General features: G+C 37.5%; 1 protein-coding gene across 1 annotated transcript in view; it reads left to right on the top strand.

The window, feature by feature from the left end:
- The window catches only part of TMTC2 (transmembrane and tetratricopeptide repeat containing 2), a 489,459-nt gene extending 473,381 nt beyond the window's left edge, over nt 1-16,078 (top strand). The window contains exon 12 of the mRNA XM_011988660.1: nt 14,010-16,078. Within this exon, the coding sequence (XP_011844050.1) occupies nt 14,010-14,189 (180 nt within the window). The 3' untranslated portion in view covers nt 14,190-16,078. The remainder of the gene's footprint in view (nt 1-14,009) is intronic.
- The last annotated feature ends 342 nt before the right edge of the window (nt 16,079-16,420 follow it).

Below are 16,420 nucleotides of genomic sequence, written 5' to 3'. Positions count from 1 at the left end.
TTCAGGGTGTCTATTTCTTCCTGATTTAAGCTAGGAGGGCTGTATCTTTCCAGGAATTTATCCATCTCTTCTAGGTTTTCTAGTTTATGTGCATAAAGGTGTTCATAGTAGCCCTGAATGATCTTTTGTATTTCTGTGGTGTCAGTTGTAATATCTTCTGTTTCATTTCTTATTGAGCCTATTTGGATTTTCTCTTTTCTTCGTTAATCTTGCTAATGGTCTATCAATTTTATGTATCTTTTCTAAGAACCAGCATTCTGTTTCATTTGTCTTTTGTATTTTTTTGTTTCGATTTCATTTAGTTCTGCTCTGATCTTGGTTATTTCCTTTCTTCTACTGGGTTTGGGTTTGGTTTGTCCTTGTTTCTCTAGTTCCTTGAGGTGTGACCTTAGATTGTCTGCCTGTGCTCTTTCAGAGTTCTTGATATAAGTGTTTAGGGATATGAACTTTCCTCTTAGCAGCACCTTTGCTGTATCCCAGAAATTTTGATAAGTTGTGTCACTATTATTGTTCAGTTCGAAGAATTTTTTTAATTTTTATCTTGATTTCATTTTTAACTCAGTCATCATCCGAGATCAGGTTATTTAATTTCCATGTATTTGCATAGTTCTGAAAGTTCCTTTTGGAGTTGATTTCCAGCTTTATTCCACTCTGGTGTTGAGAGAGTGCTTGACATAATTTCAATTTTCTTAAATTTATTGAGGCTCGTTTTGTGGGCTATCATATGGTCTATCTTGGAGAAAGTTCTATGCACTGTTGAATACAATGTATTCTGTGGCTGTTGGATAGAATGTTCTGTATATATCTGTTAAGTCCATTTGTTCCAGGGTATAGTTTAAATCCATTGTTTCTTCATTGACCTTCTGTCTTGATGACCTGTCTAGTGCTGTCGTTGGAGTACAGAAGTCCTCTACTATTACTGTGTTACTGTCTATCTCATTTCTCAGGTCTAGTAGTAATCGTTTTATAAATTTGGGAGCTCCAGTGTAAGTGCATATACATTTAGGATTGTGATATTTTTCTGCTGGACAAGGCTTTTTATCATTATATAATGTCTCTCTTTGTATTATTTAACTGCTGTTCTTTAAAGTTTGTTTTGTCTGATTTAAGTGTAGCCACTCGTGCTCACTTTTGGTGTCCATTTGCATAAAATGTCTTTTTCTACCTTTTTACCTTAAGTTTATGTGAGACCTTATGTGTTACATGAGTCTCTTGAAGGCAGCAGATAGTTGGCTGGTGAATTCTTATCCATTCTGCAATTCTGTATCTTTTAAGTGGAGCATTTAGGCCATTTACATTCAACGTTAGTATTGAGATGTGAGGTACTGTTCTATTCATCGTGCTATTTGTTGCCTGCATACTTTGTTTTTGCTTTTTAACTTGTATTTTTGTTTTATAGGTTCTGTGAGATTTATGCTTTAAAGAGGTTCTGGGATTTTTGTTTGTTTTTCTGATGTGTTTTCAGCATTTGTTTCAAGATTTAGATTTCCCTTTAGCAGTTCTTGTAGTGGTGGCTTGGTAGTGGTGAATTCTCTCAGCATTTGTCTGTCTGAAAAAGACTGTATCTTTCCTTCATAGATAAATCTTAGTTTTGCTAGACACAAAATTCTTAGCTGATAATCATTTTGTTTGAGGAGGCTAAAGCTAGGGCCCCAAGCCTTTCTAGCTTGTAGGGCTTCTGCTGAGAAATTTGCTGTTAATCTGATAGGTTTTCCTTTATAGGTTACCTGGTACATTTGTCTCACAGCTCTTAAGATTCCTTCCTTCCTTTAACTTTGGATAACCTGATGACAGTGTGCCTAGGTGATGATCTGTTTGCAATGAATTTCCCAGGTGTTCTTTGTGCTTCTTGTATTTGGTTGTCTGGGGTCTCTAGCAAGTCCAGGGAAGTTTTCCTTGATTATTCCCCCAAATACGTTTTCCAAACTTTTAGATTTATCTTCTTCCTCAAAAACGCTGATTATTCTTAGGTTTGACCACTTACCATAATCCCAGACTTCTCAGAGGCTTTGTTCATATTTTCTTACTCTTTTTTCTTTGTCTTTGTTGGATAGGGTTAATTTGAAGACCTTGTCTTCGAACTCTGAATTTCTTTCTTCTATTTGTTCAGTTCCATTGCTGAGACTTTCCAGAGCATTTTGCATTTCTATAAGTATGTCCATTGTTTCCTGAAGTTTTTATTGTTCTTTATTTATGCTATTACATTGAATATTTATCCCTTCACTTCTTGTATCATTTTTGTTAATTTCCTTACTCTGGGCTTCATTTTTTCTGGTGCCTCCCTAATTAGCTTAATAACGTTATCCTGAATTCTTTTTCAGGTAAATCAGGGATTTCTTCTTGGTTTGGATCCATTGCTGGTGAACTAGTGTGATTTATTTGGGGGGATGTTAAAGAACCTTGTTTTGTCATATTACCAGAATTGGTTTTCTGGTTCCTTCTCATCTGAGTAGGCTCTGTCAGAGGGAAGGTCTAGGGCTGAAGGCTGAGGCTCAGATTCCTTTGTCCCATGGTGTGTTCCCTTGATGTAATACTCTCGTACTTTTCCTATGGATGTGGCTTCCTGTGAGCTGAGCTGTAGTGATTGTTATCTCTTTTCTGGATCTAGCCACCTAGCAAGTCTACCAGGCTCTGTGCTGGTACTGAGGGTTGTCTGCACAGCATCTTATGATGTGAACCATCTGTGCGTCTCTCAGCTGTGGAAACCAGCACCTGTTCTGGTGGAGGTGGCAGGGGGATGAAATGGACTCTTTGAGGGTTCTTAGCTTTGGTGGTTTAATGCACTCTTTTCGTGCTGGTTGGCCTCCTGCTGGGATGTGGCACTTTCCAGAGAGCATCAGCTGTGGTAGTATAGGAAGGAACAGGTGGTGGGCGGGGCCCTAGAACTCTTAAGAGTATATGCCCTTTGTCTTCAGTTACCAGGGTGGGTAGGGAAGGACCGTTGGTTGGAGGCAGGGCTAGGTGTGTCTGAGCTCAGACTCTCCTTGGGCGGGTATTGCTGTGACTGCTGTGGGGGTTGGGGATGAGGTTCCCAGGTCAATGGAGTTATGTTCTTAGGAGGATTATGGCTGTCCCTGCTGTGTCATGCAGGTTGTCAGGGAAGTGGGGGAAAGCCGCCAGTCCCAGGCCTCACTCAGCTCCCACACACTCCGAAGGGCCATCTCCCACCATGCCCCTACCAATAGCACCAAGTCTGTTTCCAGGCAGTGGGTGAGCAGGCCTGAGGACTTACCCTATGCTACCCACTCCCAGCTATGAAAGCAAGTGTCGCCAAGTCTGTTTCCAGGCAGTGGGCAAGCAGGGCTGAGAACTTACCCCATGCTATCCGCTCCCAGCTATGAAAGCAAGTGTTGCTTTCCTTCTTCCCCCGCCTGTGGAGCTGCACACGGGATTCATGCCCTCCCCCAGGTTCTAGCCAGGAGACTTCTTGATCCGTTCAAATTGTTACAAAGTTCAGCTGGAGATTTCCTTCTCCCTGGGGCCTTTTCCCAGTGCCTCTGGCCACCCTCCTGAAGGACCCCTGTGAGGCCAGGCAGAGGTGGCTTGCTACGGAACCCAGCGAGTGCACAGAGCTTTTTCCACTGCTTCCTCTAGACCTGTATTTCGCTCAGCTCTCCAAATTGACTCCACTGCAGGCAAGGTCACAATCTTCTCCCATAATCTAGATTTTCATTTTTGCCAGTGGGGGTGTGTGTTTGGGGGCAGATGACCTCCTTTTCCCACTTACACAATTTGGACACTTACAGTATTTAGGGTGTCTCCTGTGTCCTGCAGGAGCAAACCCCTTCCTTCAGAGGGTATGTGGTTCCTCTTGGATTTCCTGATTTATTCCTGCAGTTGTTCTGGAGCAAAAATTCAGCATGAAGCCTCCACGTGCTGCTCTGTCTGTCCAAGTCAGAGCTCCAATCTAGTCCTGCCTCCCGTCTGCCATGATCTCTCACAGTTCTCTAGGTTTTGCGTTTGAGTCATGTGAAAGATGTTCCTGTGACATTAAAGACATCAAGAAACCCAGCTTTGAAAATAGGATCATCTTCACTGAAGAATAATTTCTAGGGTAATATTCTTAAGTTAGTAGATGCCCTTTAAAATCTCTTAGAAATAACCACCACTTTTGAAATTGCTCTGTTACAGTCACTGTTTGCTCTTCCCCCAAACCAAAACTGTTGGCATTTTGATAGCCATAGAAATGTATGACACCCAACACTGTGACAATCACACCCATCATAAAAGTTAAATGAATATTCTCGTAACACCCACTGGGACGAGGCAGACGTAGGAGGGAAGGATTGAGCACACAGGATGAAATGTGTCTCTGACAAATTGAAAGTACTCCCTTTATACAGCATTGTTGTCTTAGTTGTCATCTGTATCTGTTTTGTTTTATTCAAAGCCATTTCAAAAGCACAAATACTGTGTTGAACCTGAGAATCAAAATGAATCATTTCTATGATCTGTCAGAATTTGCCTTGCCATTGCTAGATTTTCCGTGTTGTTTTCCCTTGCTATGTGTCCAATTTTGTAAATCTTTTTGATTTATTCAAAATATGACTGTAGTCAAAATAAGACTACAAAGAACTATCATTTCTGAATTGGGAGTGTTGCATTGCTTATGAGGTTTTATGATAGCCTTTTGTGAAGATCGTTTATTTAATTGTATTAATCTTGCATTTGAAGTAAGGATTTATTTTTCCATTTTGGTTGGTGCCAGAAGGGTTAACATCATCATTATCACTGCTGACAGCTTAATCTCCAAATTAATATAAATTCAGACTCCCCTCTATTGGGGTGACTCTTCACTCCTGGCTCTGCTCTCAGCAGTCTGCTAAAAATGTTTTTTAAAGTAACAAATTGATTTTGATGCTACTCACCAATTTCAAAAGTTCATGTCATATTCTCATTCTGGGAGTCTAAGAGACCTGAAGCAACCTGACAATTCATGTTGTCTAATATTTTCATACCCGTGAGGAAATAATATCCTCTCTCCCCCACAGCTCAGTCTTAGCCTCTCCTTTGTAGACACACCTGATTCTTCCTTTGGAGTAGTAGAATTTGTTTTCACTCACTGGACTGTAAACTCCTTGAGGGCAGTGAATCCGTCCTCTGTGCAGTCCTCTTCTGTACTGCTTACACCGATGCATGGATAACAGTGAATCCGTCCTCTGTGCAGTCCTCTTCTGTACTGCTTACACCGATGCATGGATAACAGTGAATCCGTCCTTTGTGCAGTCCTCTGCTGTACTGCTTATTACATTGATGCATGGATAACAGTGAATCCGTCCTCTGTGCAGTCCTCTTCTGTACTGCTTACACCGATGCATGGATAACAGTGAATCCGTCCTCTGTGCAGTCCTCTTCTATACTGCTTACACCGATGCATGGATAACAGTGAATCCGTCCTCTGTGCAGTCCTCTTCTGTACTGCTTATTACATCGATGCATGGATAACAGTGAATCCGTCCTCTGTGCAGTCCTCTTCTGTACTGCTTATTACATCGATGCATGGATAACAGTGAATCCGTCCTCTGTGCAGTCCTCTTCTGTACTGCTTACATCGATGCATGGATAACAGTGAATCCGTCCTCTGTGCAGTCCTCTTCTATACTGCTTACATTGATGCATGGATAACAGTTTCACCTCCCTCTTTCAGTCTGAAGGGCATAAATGGGACCATGAAGTTACACCTCCTAATAGGTTGTAGTAAATGCCAACTATGCACTTAAAATTATTTCAAGCTGCCTACAGACTAAAAATATATATTGCTTTTGTTCACTGCATATCCATTGTCTGGCAGAGCACATATAAGTGGTCAATAAATATTTGTTAAATTACATTGAGATTGGTATAGAATTTACCTCTCCTACATCAGGTTTTTCTGCTAGCACATACAAATTTGTCTTCTTTCAGCAAACATACATTGAGAGTTTATTTCATATGCCAAAGCCTAGCACTAGCAGTATAAAGACAATTAGGATAAATTCACTGACTTTTTCATCTTCCAGCAAAGAAGACAGATACTTATAACAAGTAGCTGTAATTCACTCTGGTAAGTGTAGCAATTAATGCCTGTAGACAGTACTATGGGAACATAAAGAAGTAAGCTATGAATAAGAAATTGTTAAAATCTTTTTTTTTTTTTTTAAATGAGCAAAAGTTTGTCAGAGAGGGTGGAAGAAGGACTTTGTCAGTGGAGCAGTCTACAATAAGGAACGAATGCTCAAAAGAGCCCATGACAGAAACGGAAGTTTCAGGTGGCTCAGGCACAATGTACATTGAGAGAATGTTTTGGATGTCAGCTAAAAATGGGGCTTGTTAGTACTGGCTGAAGAGTTTGGATCCTGTTCTATAGGCATAAATCAGAACCTTGGAAACATGATTTGCATTTTAGAAAGACAAATATTAGGTGGGAGATAGATTGGAATAAGAAGAAACTGAAGATAGGGAGAATTATAGGAGGCTGATGGAGGTAAAGGAGTGGGATGAGATGCTAAATTTACATAGTGCCAGTAGAAATGGAAGGTAGTAAAGAGAGGTAAAATATGAAACATATTGTTCATCTTAAATGTTTTTGTTGTCCCTGGAAAAGGAACTAAGAAGAAAACAAGGATTCTGGATACAGAAAGGCTATAAAGGTTATTCTGCATGCTGGTTAGCTAGGAGCTGCTGTCCTCCTATATACATTCATCCAGGATTTCCCATGGTTAACGTTGAGACATCCATGAAGATCCCACTGCCTCTCCCAGAGGTCTACTGTCTGGCTGCCCAGATTTCTATCATTACCTTGAGTGAATTTGTATCAAAGATTCTCCATTTTGTTTATAACAGATTTTTCATTTTAGAAGTAGTGGCTATCTGGTTCCCACTGTTGGGAAGCAACAAGGCAGGCAGTCCTATTTAGGACCACTTTTGAGGTAGTTGGGGCTCTGTGTTCCTACCTTTCAAATATTACCATGTAGGTGATATTTTGTACGATGGTACGTTATTATCTTGCTTTTTAAAAATGTTAAGAACAGGTGGGTCACCAAAGAGGAAATACAAAAAGCTTACCTTATGAAAATGTTATTAGACTCTCTAGTAATCAGGGAAAAGAAATTAAGTGGATAGAATGATACAGATTGAGTATTCCTTATCCAAAATGCTTGGGACCAGAAATCCCAATCTCAGATTTTAGCTTTTGCACATTTTGGAATATCTGCATTATACTTTTACTAGTTGAGAATCGAAAATCTGAAATTTGAAATGCATTTTCTTTGAGCATTATGTCTGCATTCCAACAGTTTTAGATTTTGAAGGATATCAGATTGCAGATTTTCAGATTTGGGATAGCCAGTTCACACTATTTTGCAGCTTTCAATTCAAGAAAACTTTAAAAATTAGACAATACCAAGTATTATTAAGGATATAAAACAAAGGGACCCCTGCTATATGTTGGTAGTAATGCATTTTGATACAACCACTTTGAAAAGCAATTTGGTAATAGCAAAGTCAAAGATCCCCTGTGATCCCACAATTCTATTCCTAGAAACTCTTCCGTAAGTGTAGGTAGACATATGCACAAGAATTGATGACAGCCCTCTTTTAAAGAGTCTGTATTCCATCATTAAGGGAAGGTATTCAGTATAATTAATGTGAAGGAACAAATCTTACATATATCAAGATGTCTAAGTCTGAAAAATAAAATGTTGAACAAAATTTCAAGTTTCAAACGGGTGTTTGGCAAGATGGCATTCCAGGATGGATGATGCCTAATATATAAAATTAAAACTTATAAATAATATTTAAATTTGCTGTGGGGACACAAATAGTAAAAGTGTGAAACGTGTACTGGACTGTTAACTACCAATATCAGGATTGTACTTTTCTCCTGGAGAAGGTCAGAAATAGGATAGGGAGAGAGATTTAGGGGCTCCAGTTGTATTTATAAAGTTATATTGGTTAGGCAAGAATACAATGTTTGTTGTATTCTGTGAAATTTTTTATGCCTAAAATATAATTAAAAACCTGCATATGGCTTTAGTCATATGTTTCTTTATTCATTTTGTTAATCAGCCGTCAATCTGTACAAATATCTATTCGTTTGTTCTTTTATTTCTGTCAGAATTATTTTATTTAAGTAATCAGAAAAAAAGATGATAAGGGCCTGAACCAAGTTGGAAAAAAGGGGTAAGATATAATTCAAAGACAGATTGAAGAGCGATTTGGGGGTAAAGTTATCAAGACTTAACAATTGGATGTGAGTATGTATATGGGTGGAGGGGCAAGGAATCCAGGATAATTTATGTATTTTCTAGCTTGCATCAAATTAAGCATGCCAGTGAAACAAAGGAGGAAGTGATGTTGAAAGTGCAAGGAATAAAGTATTTAACATTCTTTTTTTTTTTTTCCTGAAGCTTAACAGTTTATCTTAAAAACTTTAATTTATCCTGCCTAACACAGTGAAACTCCGTCTCTACTAAAAATACAAAAAAAAAAAAAAAAATTAGCCTGGTGTGGTGGTTTGTGCCTGTAGTCCCAGGTACTCAGGAGGCTAAGGCAGGAGAATGGTATGAACCGGGGAGGCGGAGCTTGCAGTGAGCCGAGATCAAGCCACTGCACTCCATCCTGGGCGAGAGTGAGGTTCTGTCTCAAAAAAAAAAAAAGGAAAAAAACTTTAGTAATTATTTATTAAATATCTGCCATGTATAAGGCACAAATAACTATAAAGAGATCCATTAAATGTATGCATAAATGCCTTTTCATTAATATGTTCCTTAAAATGTTCATACTATTCATTTTTAAGCATCATGGTACAGTTGCTGCTTCAGTAAATTCAATTGGGCAAGCAATTTCAACTGAAATACAGTTGAATGCCAGTATGCAGCCTTCATTAAGTTATTTGATAGCTACTTTAAAAAGACTGAGGATCCATCAAAAAGTTCAGTCTGCAAACTCATTTAAGTTTGCAAATTATATTCAGAAGCAAAGTTGAAGGTAGTTTATCTTGAAAATATCCCAAACATGTGTTGTATATTAATTGAGTAATGACTAGGTAAGGCTAACTTCAGTCACTCTTTTAAAAAAGTTATTTAGTTTACATAACAGTAAATCTGCAAGTCTGGATAATTTTAACAACATGAGTAAATCCTTTGAATAGAAACAAATTTATTTAAACAATCAGAAATATTGGTCTATTATCTCTGTCTTCAACTTTCTCATAACTCCTCTTGCCTGTTGATTATCCTTCATAAAAGGGAAATGGCCATAGGGACCAATGGGGTATAAGAGAGCCCAACTACTGCAGGGGTATCCAACTCCTGACTAACTAGAACATCTCAACCATACCCTTTTTTCTTTTGTTTAGTTTTCTTCTGGGACCCACTCAGTTCATCCATTCAGAGTTCTACATTACTCCTGATCCCAATAGAAGCACGGATTTCCAACCCTAAATCACCATATAGTCTTACTATTCCTCCTCTGTCATTTTCTTTCTAATCCTACATGATAAGCTTAGGCCAGAACAATGATTTTGTGTTCTAGTCCTGTGTGTTCATGATACCCTGTGAGCTCAGCAACATTCCTTGAGAGTCTCAAGGGCCTCAAACTAGAATCAGACCTCCATCACCTTGCCTTTGCTCCACCCACCACAGTATACATCCATTATTTTAAATTTTGCATATTTCCTCCACAGTTGAAGAAATAAGCCAAAGACCACAGTAAAATAACAAAGAAGGCAAAAGTCCCTAGAGACTTAAAAAAAATGTATCATTTTCTGTTTCAGTATGGCTGCCAGTCAGCCCCTTTGATGTAAAGCATCTGTCCTCTTCAAGGAAACAAGGAATGTCTGGTTCTCCTTTCTAGCCTGTGAAGTAGGAGATGGTGTCATTTGTTGTACAGAACCAGGAGCCCCATGTTACTGGGCTGCAAGCTACTGACTGCTTTGGTTAACATACTGAAAATTTCATCAGTTGTCTTTAATAAAAAACCATGTGTATAGGGAAAGACCTGAGCAGTTGTCATTGAGTTTCTCTTCCCCAGCCCGTGAGCTACAGCTGGCAGAGAGCAATGACGCCAGTATGTAATCAAACAGCCAGTTACCTGAAATTTTTGCATTTCAGTAGTATTAGAGTTAGATAGACTTTGAGTCTGTTTATAAAACTTCACGTGTGCTTATTTGGTTATCAAAAGGCTTTTCATACCTTCTCCTTCTGTCTAATAACATTTAGTTATTTATGGCTTCTGCTTAAAAAAAAAAAAAAAAAAAAGATTATTTGAACATTTCCTGACTTAAATAATTGAATGACCAAGGGAAGAATTCTATTATGGGGGAGGATAGGTGTTCTATCCTCTGGCGTACTTTGTTCTATACATTATAACCTTTTATAGGAAATGTAATCACAGAGCTATGAAATGATATAATCTATGATCTAGAAATTACCTTTAGAACAGTGCTTCTCAAATTTTAATGAGGATACGAGGCACCTGGGGTTCTTGTTAAAATTCAAATTCTGATTCAGTAGGCGGGGTCTGAAATTCTGCATTTCTGTCAAGCTGCCAGGTGATGCTGATGCAACTCCCTGAACTATATAATCTGTGTGCTCAGCTAGAAGACCTGAAGGCATTCAATCCAGTGGGCATCCATTAAACTTCCCTAGCACAGATGTAGAGGAGAGACATGACGAGCTTAAAAGAGAAAGCCCCTGTCTGAAGAGAGAAAACAACCATGTTGTAAAAAGTTGAGTCTATACCCAGTCTTATTCATCAATGTTTAATAAACACATGAAATTTTGTATGTCAGAATAAACGTTGACACTTTCAAAGCAGTTATCTAGGGCGATGATACTTATTACGTATGTCACATTTTAGCATATCTGTATAAATTCCATGTTTCCTTCATTCAAATAAGAAGCTATTGTGATGTTTTAAGCATTACATAATGCACATTTGTAGGTTTTTGAAATAAAAAATTTTATTTTACTAAAATAGCCATTTACATTCACACCAAAATGTTACAGCTGACATGTATAGCTGCTTAAATATATTGAATGATATTCTTAAATATGCATATTTTTAGTTTCCATATATTTTTAGTCATTAGGGGAAGCAATTAATGAGTATATGTGGGCTTACCTGAGAGCTGTTATCCCATGGTAACTATTATTATTTTTGTTTAATGAGTAACACACTGGTGTGGATATGCAAAATTAAAGTTATTACAAAAAACCATTACAATTAGCATGTAGAACTCATTCATCAGAACAGATTTAACTTCCTAGATGAGTTTTCTTAGACTAATATTAAAATACAAAATTTGTTTCATCATTCTATGGTGGGTAGGTAACTCCATAAGTGTTTGAAGGACAGAGAAGCCTCAGGCTACAATTTAGTAATAATAGTAAAGTCTATTTATGTGGCATGATCGACTTTACCATCCATTTTCACATCTGCCTCTTACAGGTTTAACCTTTAAAAGGCTAGAAAGCTAGTAAACATGAAGCCAGTTCAGAAATCCTCAGTTTTTACATTCAGTGGTTGTTCAGGCACACTAACAAGGAGGTTCTACTTTGTGTTTTTGATACGATAAGGAAAAGGAAAGGAAAAAGATAATAATGTGGGCATTCTCATATGATATTTACAGCAACAAAATGCTGGCATCCCATTTGTAAAGGAAGCTGAGATCACGAGCCATCACCCAACTTGTTCAAGTGCCCACATCTCTGTGGTAGAGCTAGTATTTGAACATAGGCAGTCTGACTCTGTAACCTCTGAGTGTTTTTAATAATCCCTTTGAGTTGAAATAATAGATGCAGACACTATAGATGCAGACACTTTGGTAATAAAGTGATTCAAGAAATAATGACTATCCCACAGAGCCATCTGTTTTCTCTCAACCTCATCACTGGGCCTCTTCCATTTCTGGTTAGTAAGGAATGGTCTCCAACAGTGGTTCTCCCTCCCTATTTCCACTCTTCCCACTCAGGATAGCAGGAAGTCTGAACATCGCATCTACTTAGCATCTTTAGTAATTTAGGCTGTGAGCACTCTTCACTATCAGTTTAGTGGCTGTTTATTGATAGTTGTGCTAAGCGCTGTGAGGGGACATAATACAGAAATGTATCCAAGCTTCAAGGAACTCAGGATAATAACAGTAGTGTGATAACAAAGTTCTTTTAGGAAGACAGAGTAGGTGGTGTTACTTTCAGTTTCCATTGTGGAACTTTTTACTGCACATGTCATTTAGAGCTATGTTTATTTGGATTGGTGTTTAAAATTAGAAATTGACCATCTGTATTTTTCTGGATAAGTATAGAATATTCCTGACCAAAAAAGTTTCTGAAGGTCAGGAATAGCTTATATTTGCAGCATTATTTTTGTAAAAGAGAAAATAATATAGAAAAGTGTAAAAATAATGCCCAGTAGTTGAAGACTTAAGGGAATTTTAGTATATATATCCAGACACATATGTAGCCATTGAAATCAAAATTTTAAAGACTGCTCAACAACATAAAAATGACAAACATGTATGTGCTAGACTTCAATCAAAATGAGATAAGGAAAAGTGATCATGATATTTGTAGAGTGTCTAATTTATACCTGTACTCTGCTCTGTATATTTGTTTAATTTTCTCATTGTGTCTTTCTAACAGCATACAAAGAAGTTGATATTATTTCAGTATTTCACAAATGAAGGAAGGGCACAGATACGTTAGGGGATTTCACCAAGGTCATTGACAGTGGTTGAACAGGAACTCAAACCCAGATCTCTTAAAAATCCAAGTCCCCCAAGTCAATTTATTCTAAGCTATTCCACCCTCCCCTGTGGCCTTGCTTTTGGTTCAGAAATAATTAATTTTACAGTAAAGAGTAGAGTCACAGGAATTCAGCTGAAAAGTACATGTCTTGTGAAAATACCACATCTTAAAAATAACTGAATTATTTTGGACTGTAGCACAGAATTGAAGGACAATTAATAGTTGACACAATCAAATGAAAGTGTAATCATAGCATAAACACTTTATCTGATATTTGAAATATGCATTTGTGTAACTGCCAAAATATCTGCTTTCTGTTAGCCAGAATATTCCAGAGACAGGAGCAGAACAGCCTTTATTTATAAAGAGCAGCAAAATATATTTCCCTTTGGGAAGGACTTTTGCTGTTGTTAACTAATGTCTGAGAATTTGGGGATGAAAACCTTTGTATTAAACTGGTGCAACATAACTCATGCCATTTAAAAAAGACTTTTTCCCTATGCGATAGCTTTGTATTGCTATTATTATGCATTACTGAAAATTCTATGAGAATTACTTAACTATTTTTAATAAGTAATATAAAATTTTTCTTAGAAAGGTTTCATTTTTCTCTACCATATTTTATCTATTTGGATTTTTTACTTCACTGTATGGTAAACATTCATCATTAGAGGTTAAACACTGTTTGGCTTTTAAAAATAAAGACTTTATCTTGTTAAACTACTCAGATTTGGGAAGGGCTTTAGTGGTTGCATTTCAATTTTTTTCAGGATTTTTACCCAAAGACATCAGTAAAATTTCATAGTTTATTTTAATTGTTTTGATTAAAAGCCTCAGATATTGCTAAGAAGAGAAAACAAATAATGAGTGGATACAGATTTGTCAACTTTACCCACTTTTTTTTTATTTCTTGTCATTGAGCTGAAATTTTTAAAAATTCTTTCCATCTGAAATTGTATCACTTTTAAATGTTTTTTTCTCAAATACTACCATCTGATTAGGCTATTAGCTCTTCATATGTTACCTATGCTTTCTCATTAAAGAAAACAATACACTTTCTCTAGATGCCTGTCCTTTTTAAAGCACAAAGTACACAGCAGGTGTTTGAAAACTTTCCATCTTCCTAGTTATCTTTATCTGTTTGTATAAATTGCTAAATTGCTTTCATAAAATGCCTCTAGACATAAGGGAATCATTTGCATAAGTGGATGAAGATTTTTGTTTTCCATGAAGAAAAGTTTGAAATGGCCTCCTAATTGTTTTCCTTCCTTTCTCTTGTTGCAGTATCCCGCTGCTCTGATGAACCTGGGAGCCATTCTGCACCTCAATGGCAGACTGCAGAAGGCCGAGGCCAACTACCTGCGGGCCCTGCAGCTCAAGCCAGACGATGTCATCACACAGTCCAATCTCCGCAAACTGTGGAACATCATGGAAAAACAAGGCTTAAAGACTTCTAAGACCTGACACAGGAGGCAGAAGCCCATCCTCCTCCATTTTTAAAAACTGGCTTCCTTAGCAGACAGAACTTCCCAGCAGTGCTATGACAAGAGCTGGTGTTAGACTTCAAGACCAGGGCAGAGGTCATAGAGGTCACTGCCACTTCTGGAAGAATCCACTTTGCTATCGGCACAGCTGTTAACACCAAAAAGGGGAAGGCCGGAAACCTCCTGGAGGATGTCATTGTTACCCATAGACTGTAAACCAGAGCACTTAAAACAGAATTTTTTGGCATTCTTAAAAGGGAGGGGTGGGTATATAAGTCACAGATTTTGTTCATTTTCTGAGAGCTAATTTCAAAATTATCTTGTTCCTTAAACACTGTGAGAGGAAGTCAGAGTGTCCATTCAGCCATGGCAAATGATGAGGGTTAAGTGTTACTAGGGAGTGATAAACGCGTAGTGTGAGTCCCAGTGAGCCGCCGGTTGTCCTACGCTGCTGTCTTCCCTCTTTGGGACAGCCTGCTTATCAATTTCTGAAGCTTAGAACACTTTTTTTGTATTAATACTGTGTCAAGATCTGTCAGAATCTGCTATGTTTCTTGACCAGTGCACATAATGTTTTATGATTTGGATGTCAGAGGCTTCATTCTTTTGGACATCATTTGCTTTTTATGTTCTGAAAAGCATATGGAGAGTAGAGCTAACCATACTTCACACTCGAGTTGTATGAGGGACTGGGGAGGCTTATATGTGTCAGGCAGGCTTTTTTAAAATTTTAATATCACCAATATTTCCCCCCAAACTGCCCAGTACAATTCATTGTATTAATTCTTTTGAAATTAACTTTGAAAATGGCTATCCCTGGAGAATGTGCAAGCTTACATAAAGATAAAGGACAGGGAAGTTTGTAAGCCTTCCAGTTCCAATAACTAACCAACAGGTTATTAGACAAAAGGGAAGGTGTTCTGTGCTTCTCAGATGTTGCTGGTTTAGGAGTGTATGATGATGCTTGCCAGTGATTTTGTATTTTGGAAAGGGTAGGTATCGAATGCTAATCACTTTCTAGTAAGTACCTAAACGGCAATGCTGATAAATGTTCAAGCAATTATTTTCATCTTATTTTGCTCTTCTCAAAAGGCATCGAAAACAACTTATTTGAAGCTACAATAGAGTGTAATTAGCCTGCATGTTTCTAGGTCTTCTGCCTAGTGCTTTTCTCAGTTGAAAACTATTTTTCACTAGCAAATTTGGTATTTTATTTCATTACCTGTTAGTAACCACTTCAATGATCATTTCACAAGAAAAAGACTTAATTAGGTAGGGAACAACATTATTGAACATTTTTTGGCTTGTAATCAAACTTTGCCACTACAAATTAACTTCATAAAACACCAGTCCATTATCAACTTCTTCACAGAGAAAGCAGCTATACTACACCCTACATATTTATTTATTTATTATTCTACCATAGCAGAATAACAAAACTTGATGCATTAAGCCAGTTGTTTGCAACTGAAAATTAACTGTTTCTCCTTCCCTTTCACACTCCACGTATATATGATCAGCCTCTCCATTAAAAAGAAGCTGGACATGCAAATACATCATATTATGTTTTCTCCATATTTTATGTTTTTCTATGTATCTGAATACAGTGGGATAAATAATTGAAAGTAGTGTTCCTATGGCATTAGTGTTTTTGTGAGAAGGGTAAATGTAGTGAAAAAGGTTTTTCATGGCATTAATAAGAAAGCCCTTCTGTAATATATATATTATTTTGTAAACATTTCATTGAAGGGCCAAAAGTTAAATTATAACTAAATCACTGTGTTTTCAGAATGATATTTAACAACAAACCCGTGGTCAAACCAAAATAGTGGGTTGAAGTGTATTATTCATCTTTTAGTGCATTGGCAATTGCAAAAAAAAAAAAAAAAAGGAATTTAATATAAGGCTGTAGAGATTACTTCAGTGTCTAACATTTGTATTTATTTAAATAGTTATTGACCTATGACGACTTTCTAGTCTTAACATTTTATCTTTTTATTGTTGTTGTTCTTCCTTTCAAAGACCTGGTTCTTAATAGGTTCACTGAATGCACAGTTGAGGCACTTCTTGTGACACCAGTTCCCAAGTAGCATTAATAATTGGGCCTGTGTCATAAAATGCACGGATCACTAATAACTAAATGTCCCTGACACTTTTCACTACAGGGCTGGACTTAGTAACTGACCAACTTCAAGGGGAGGGTGGGGGGCG

Source organism: Mandrillus leucophaeus, unplaced genomic scaffold, assembly GCF_000951045.1.
Source record: "Mandrillus leucophaeus isolate KB7577 unplaced genomic scaffold, Mleu.le_1.0 Scaffold334, whole genome shotgun sequence".
Taxonomy (NCBI): domain Eukaryota; kingdom Metazoa; phylum Chordata; class Mammalia; order Primates; family Cercopithecidae; genus Mandrillus; species Mandrillus leucophaeus.
This window is presented reverse-complemented; position numbering and strand designations above follow the sequence as displayed.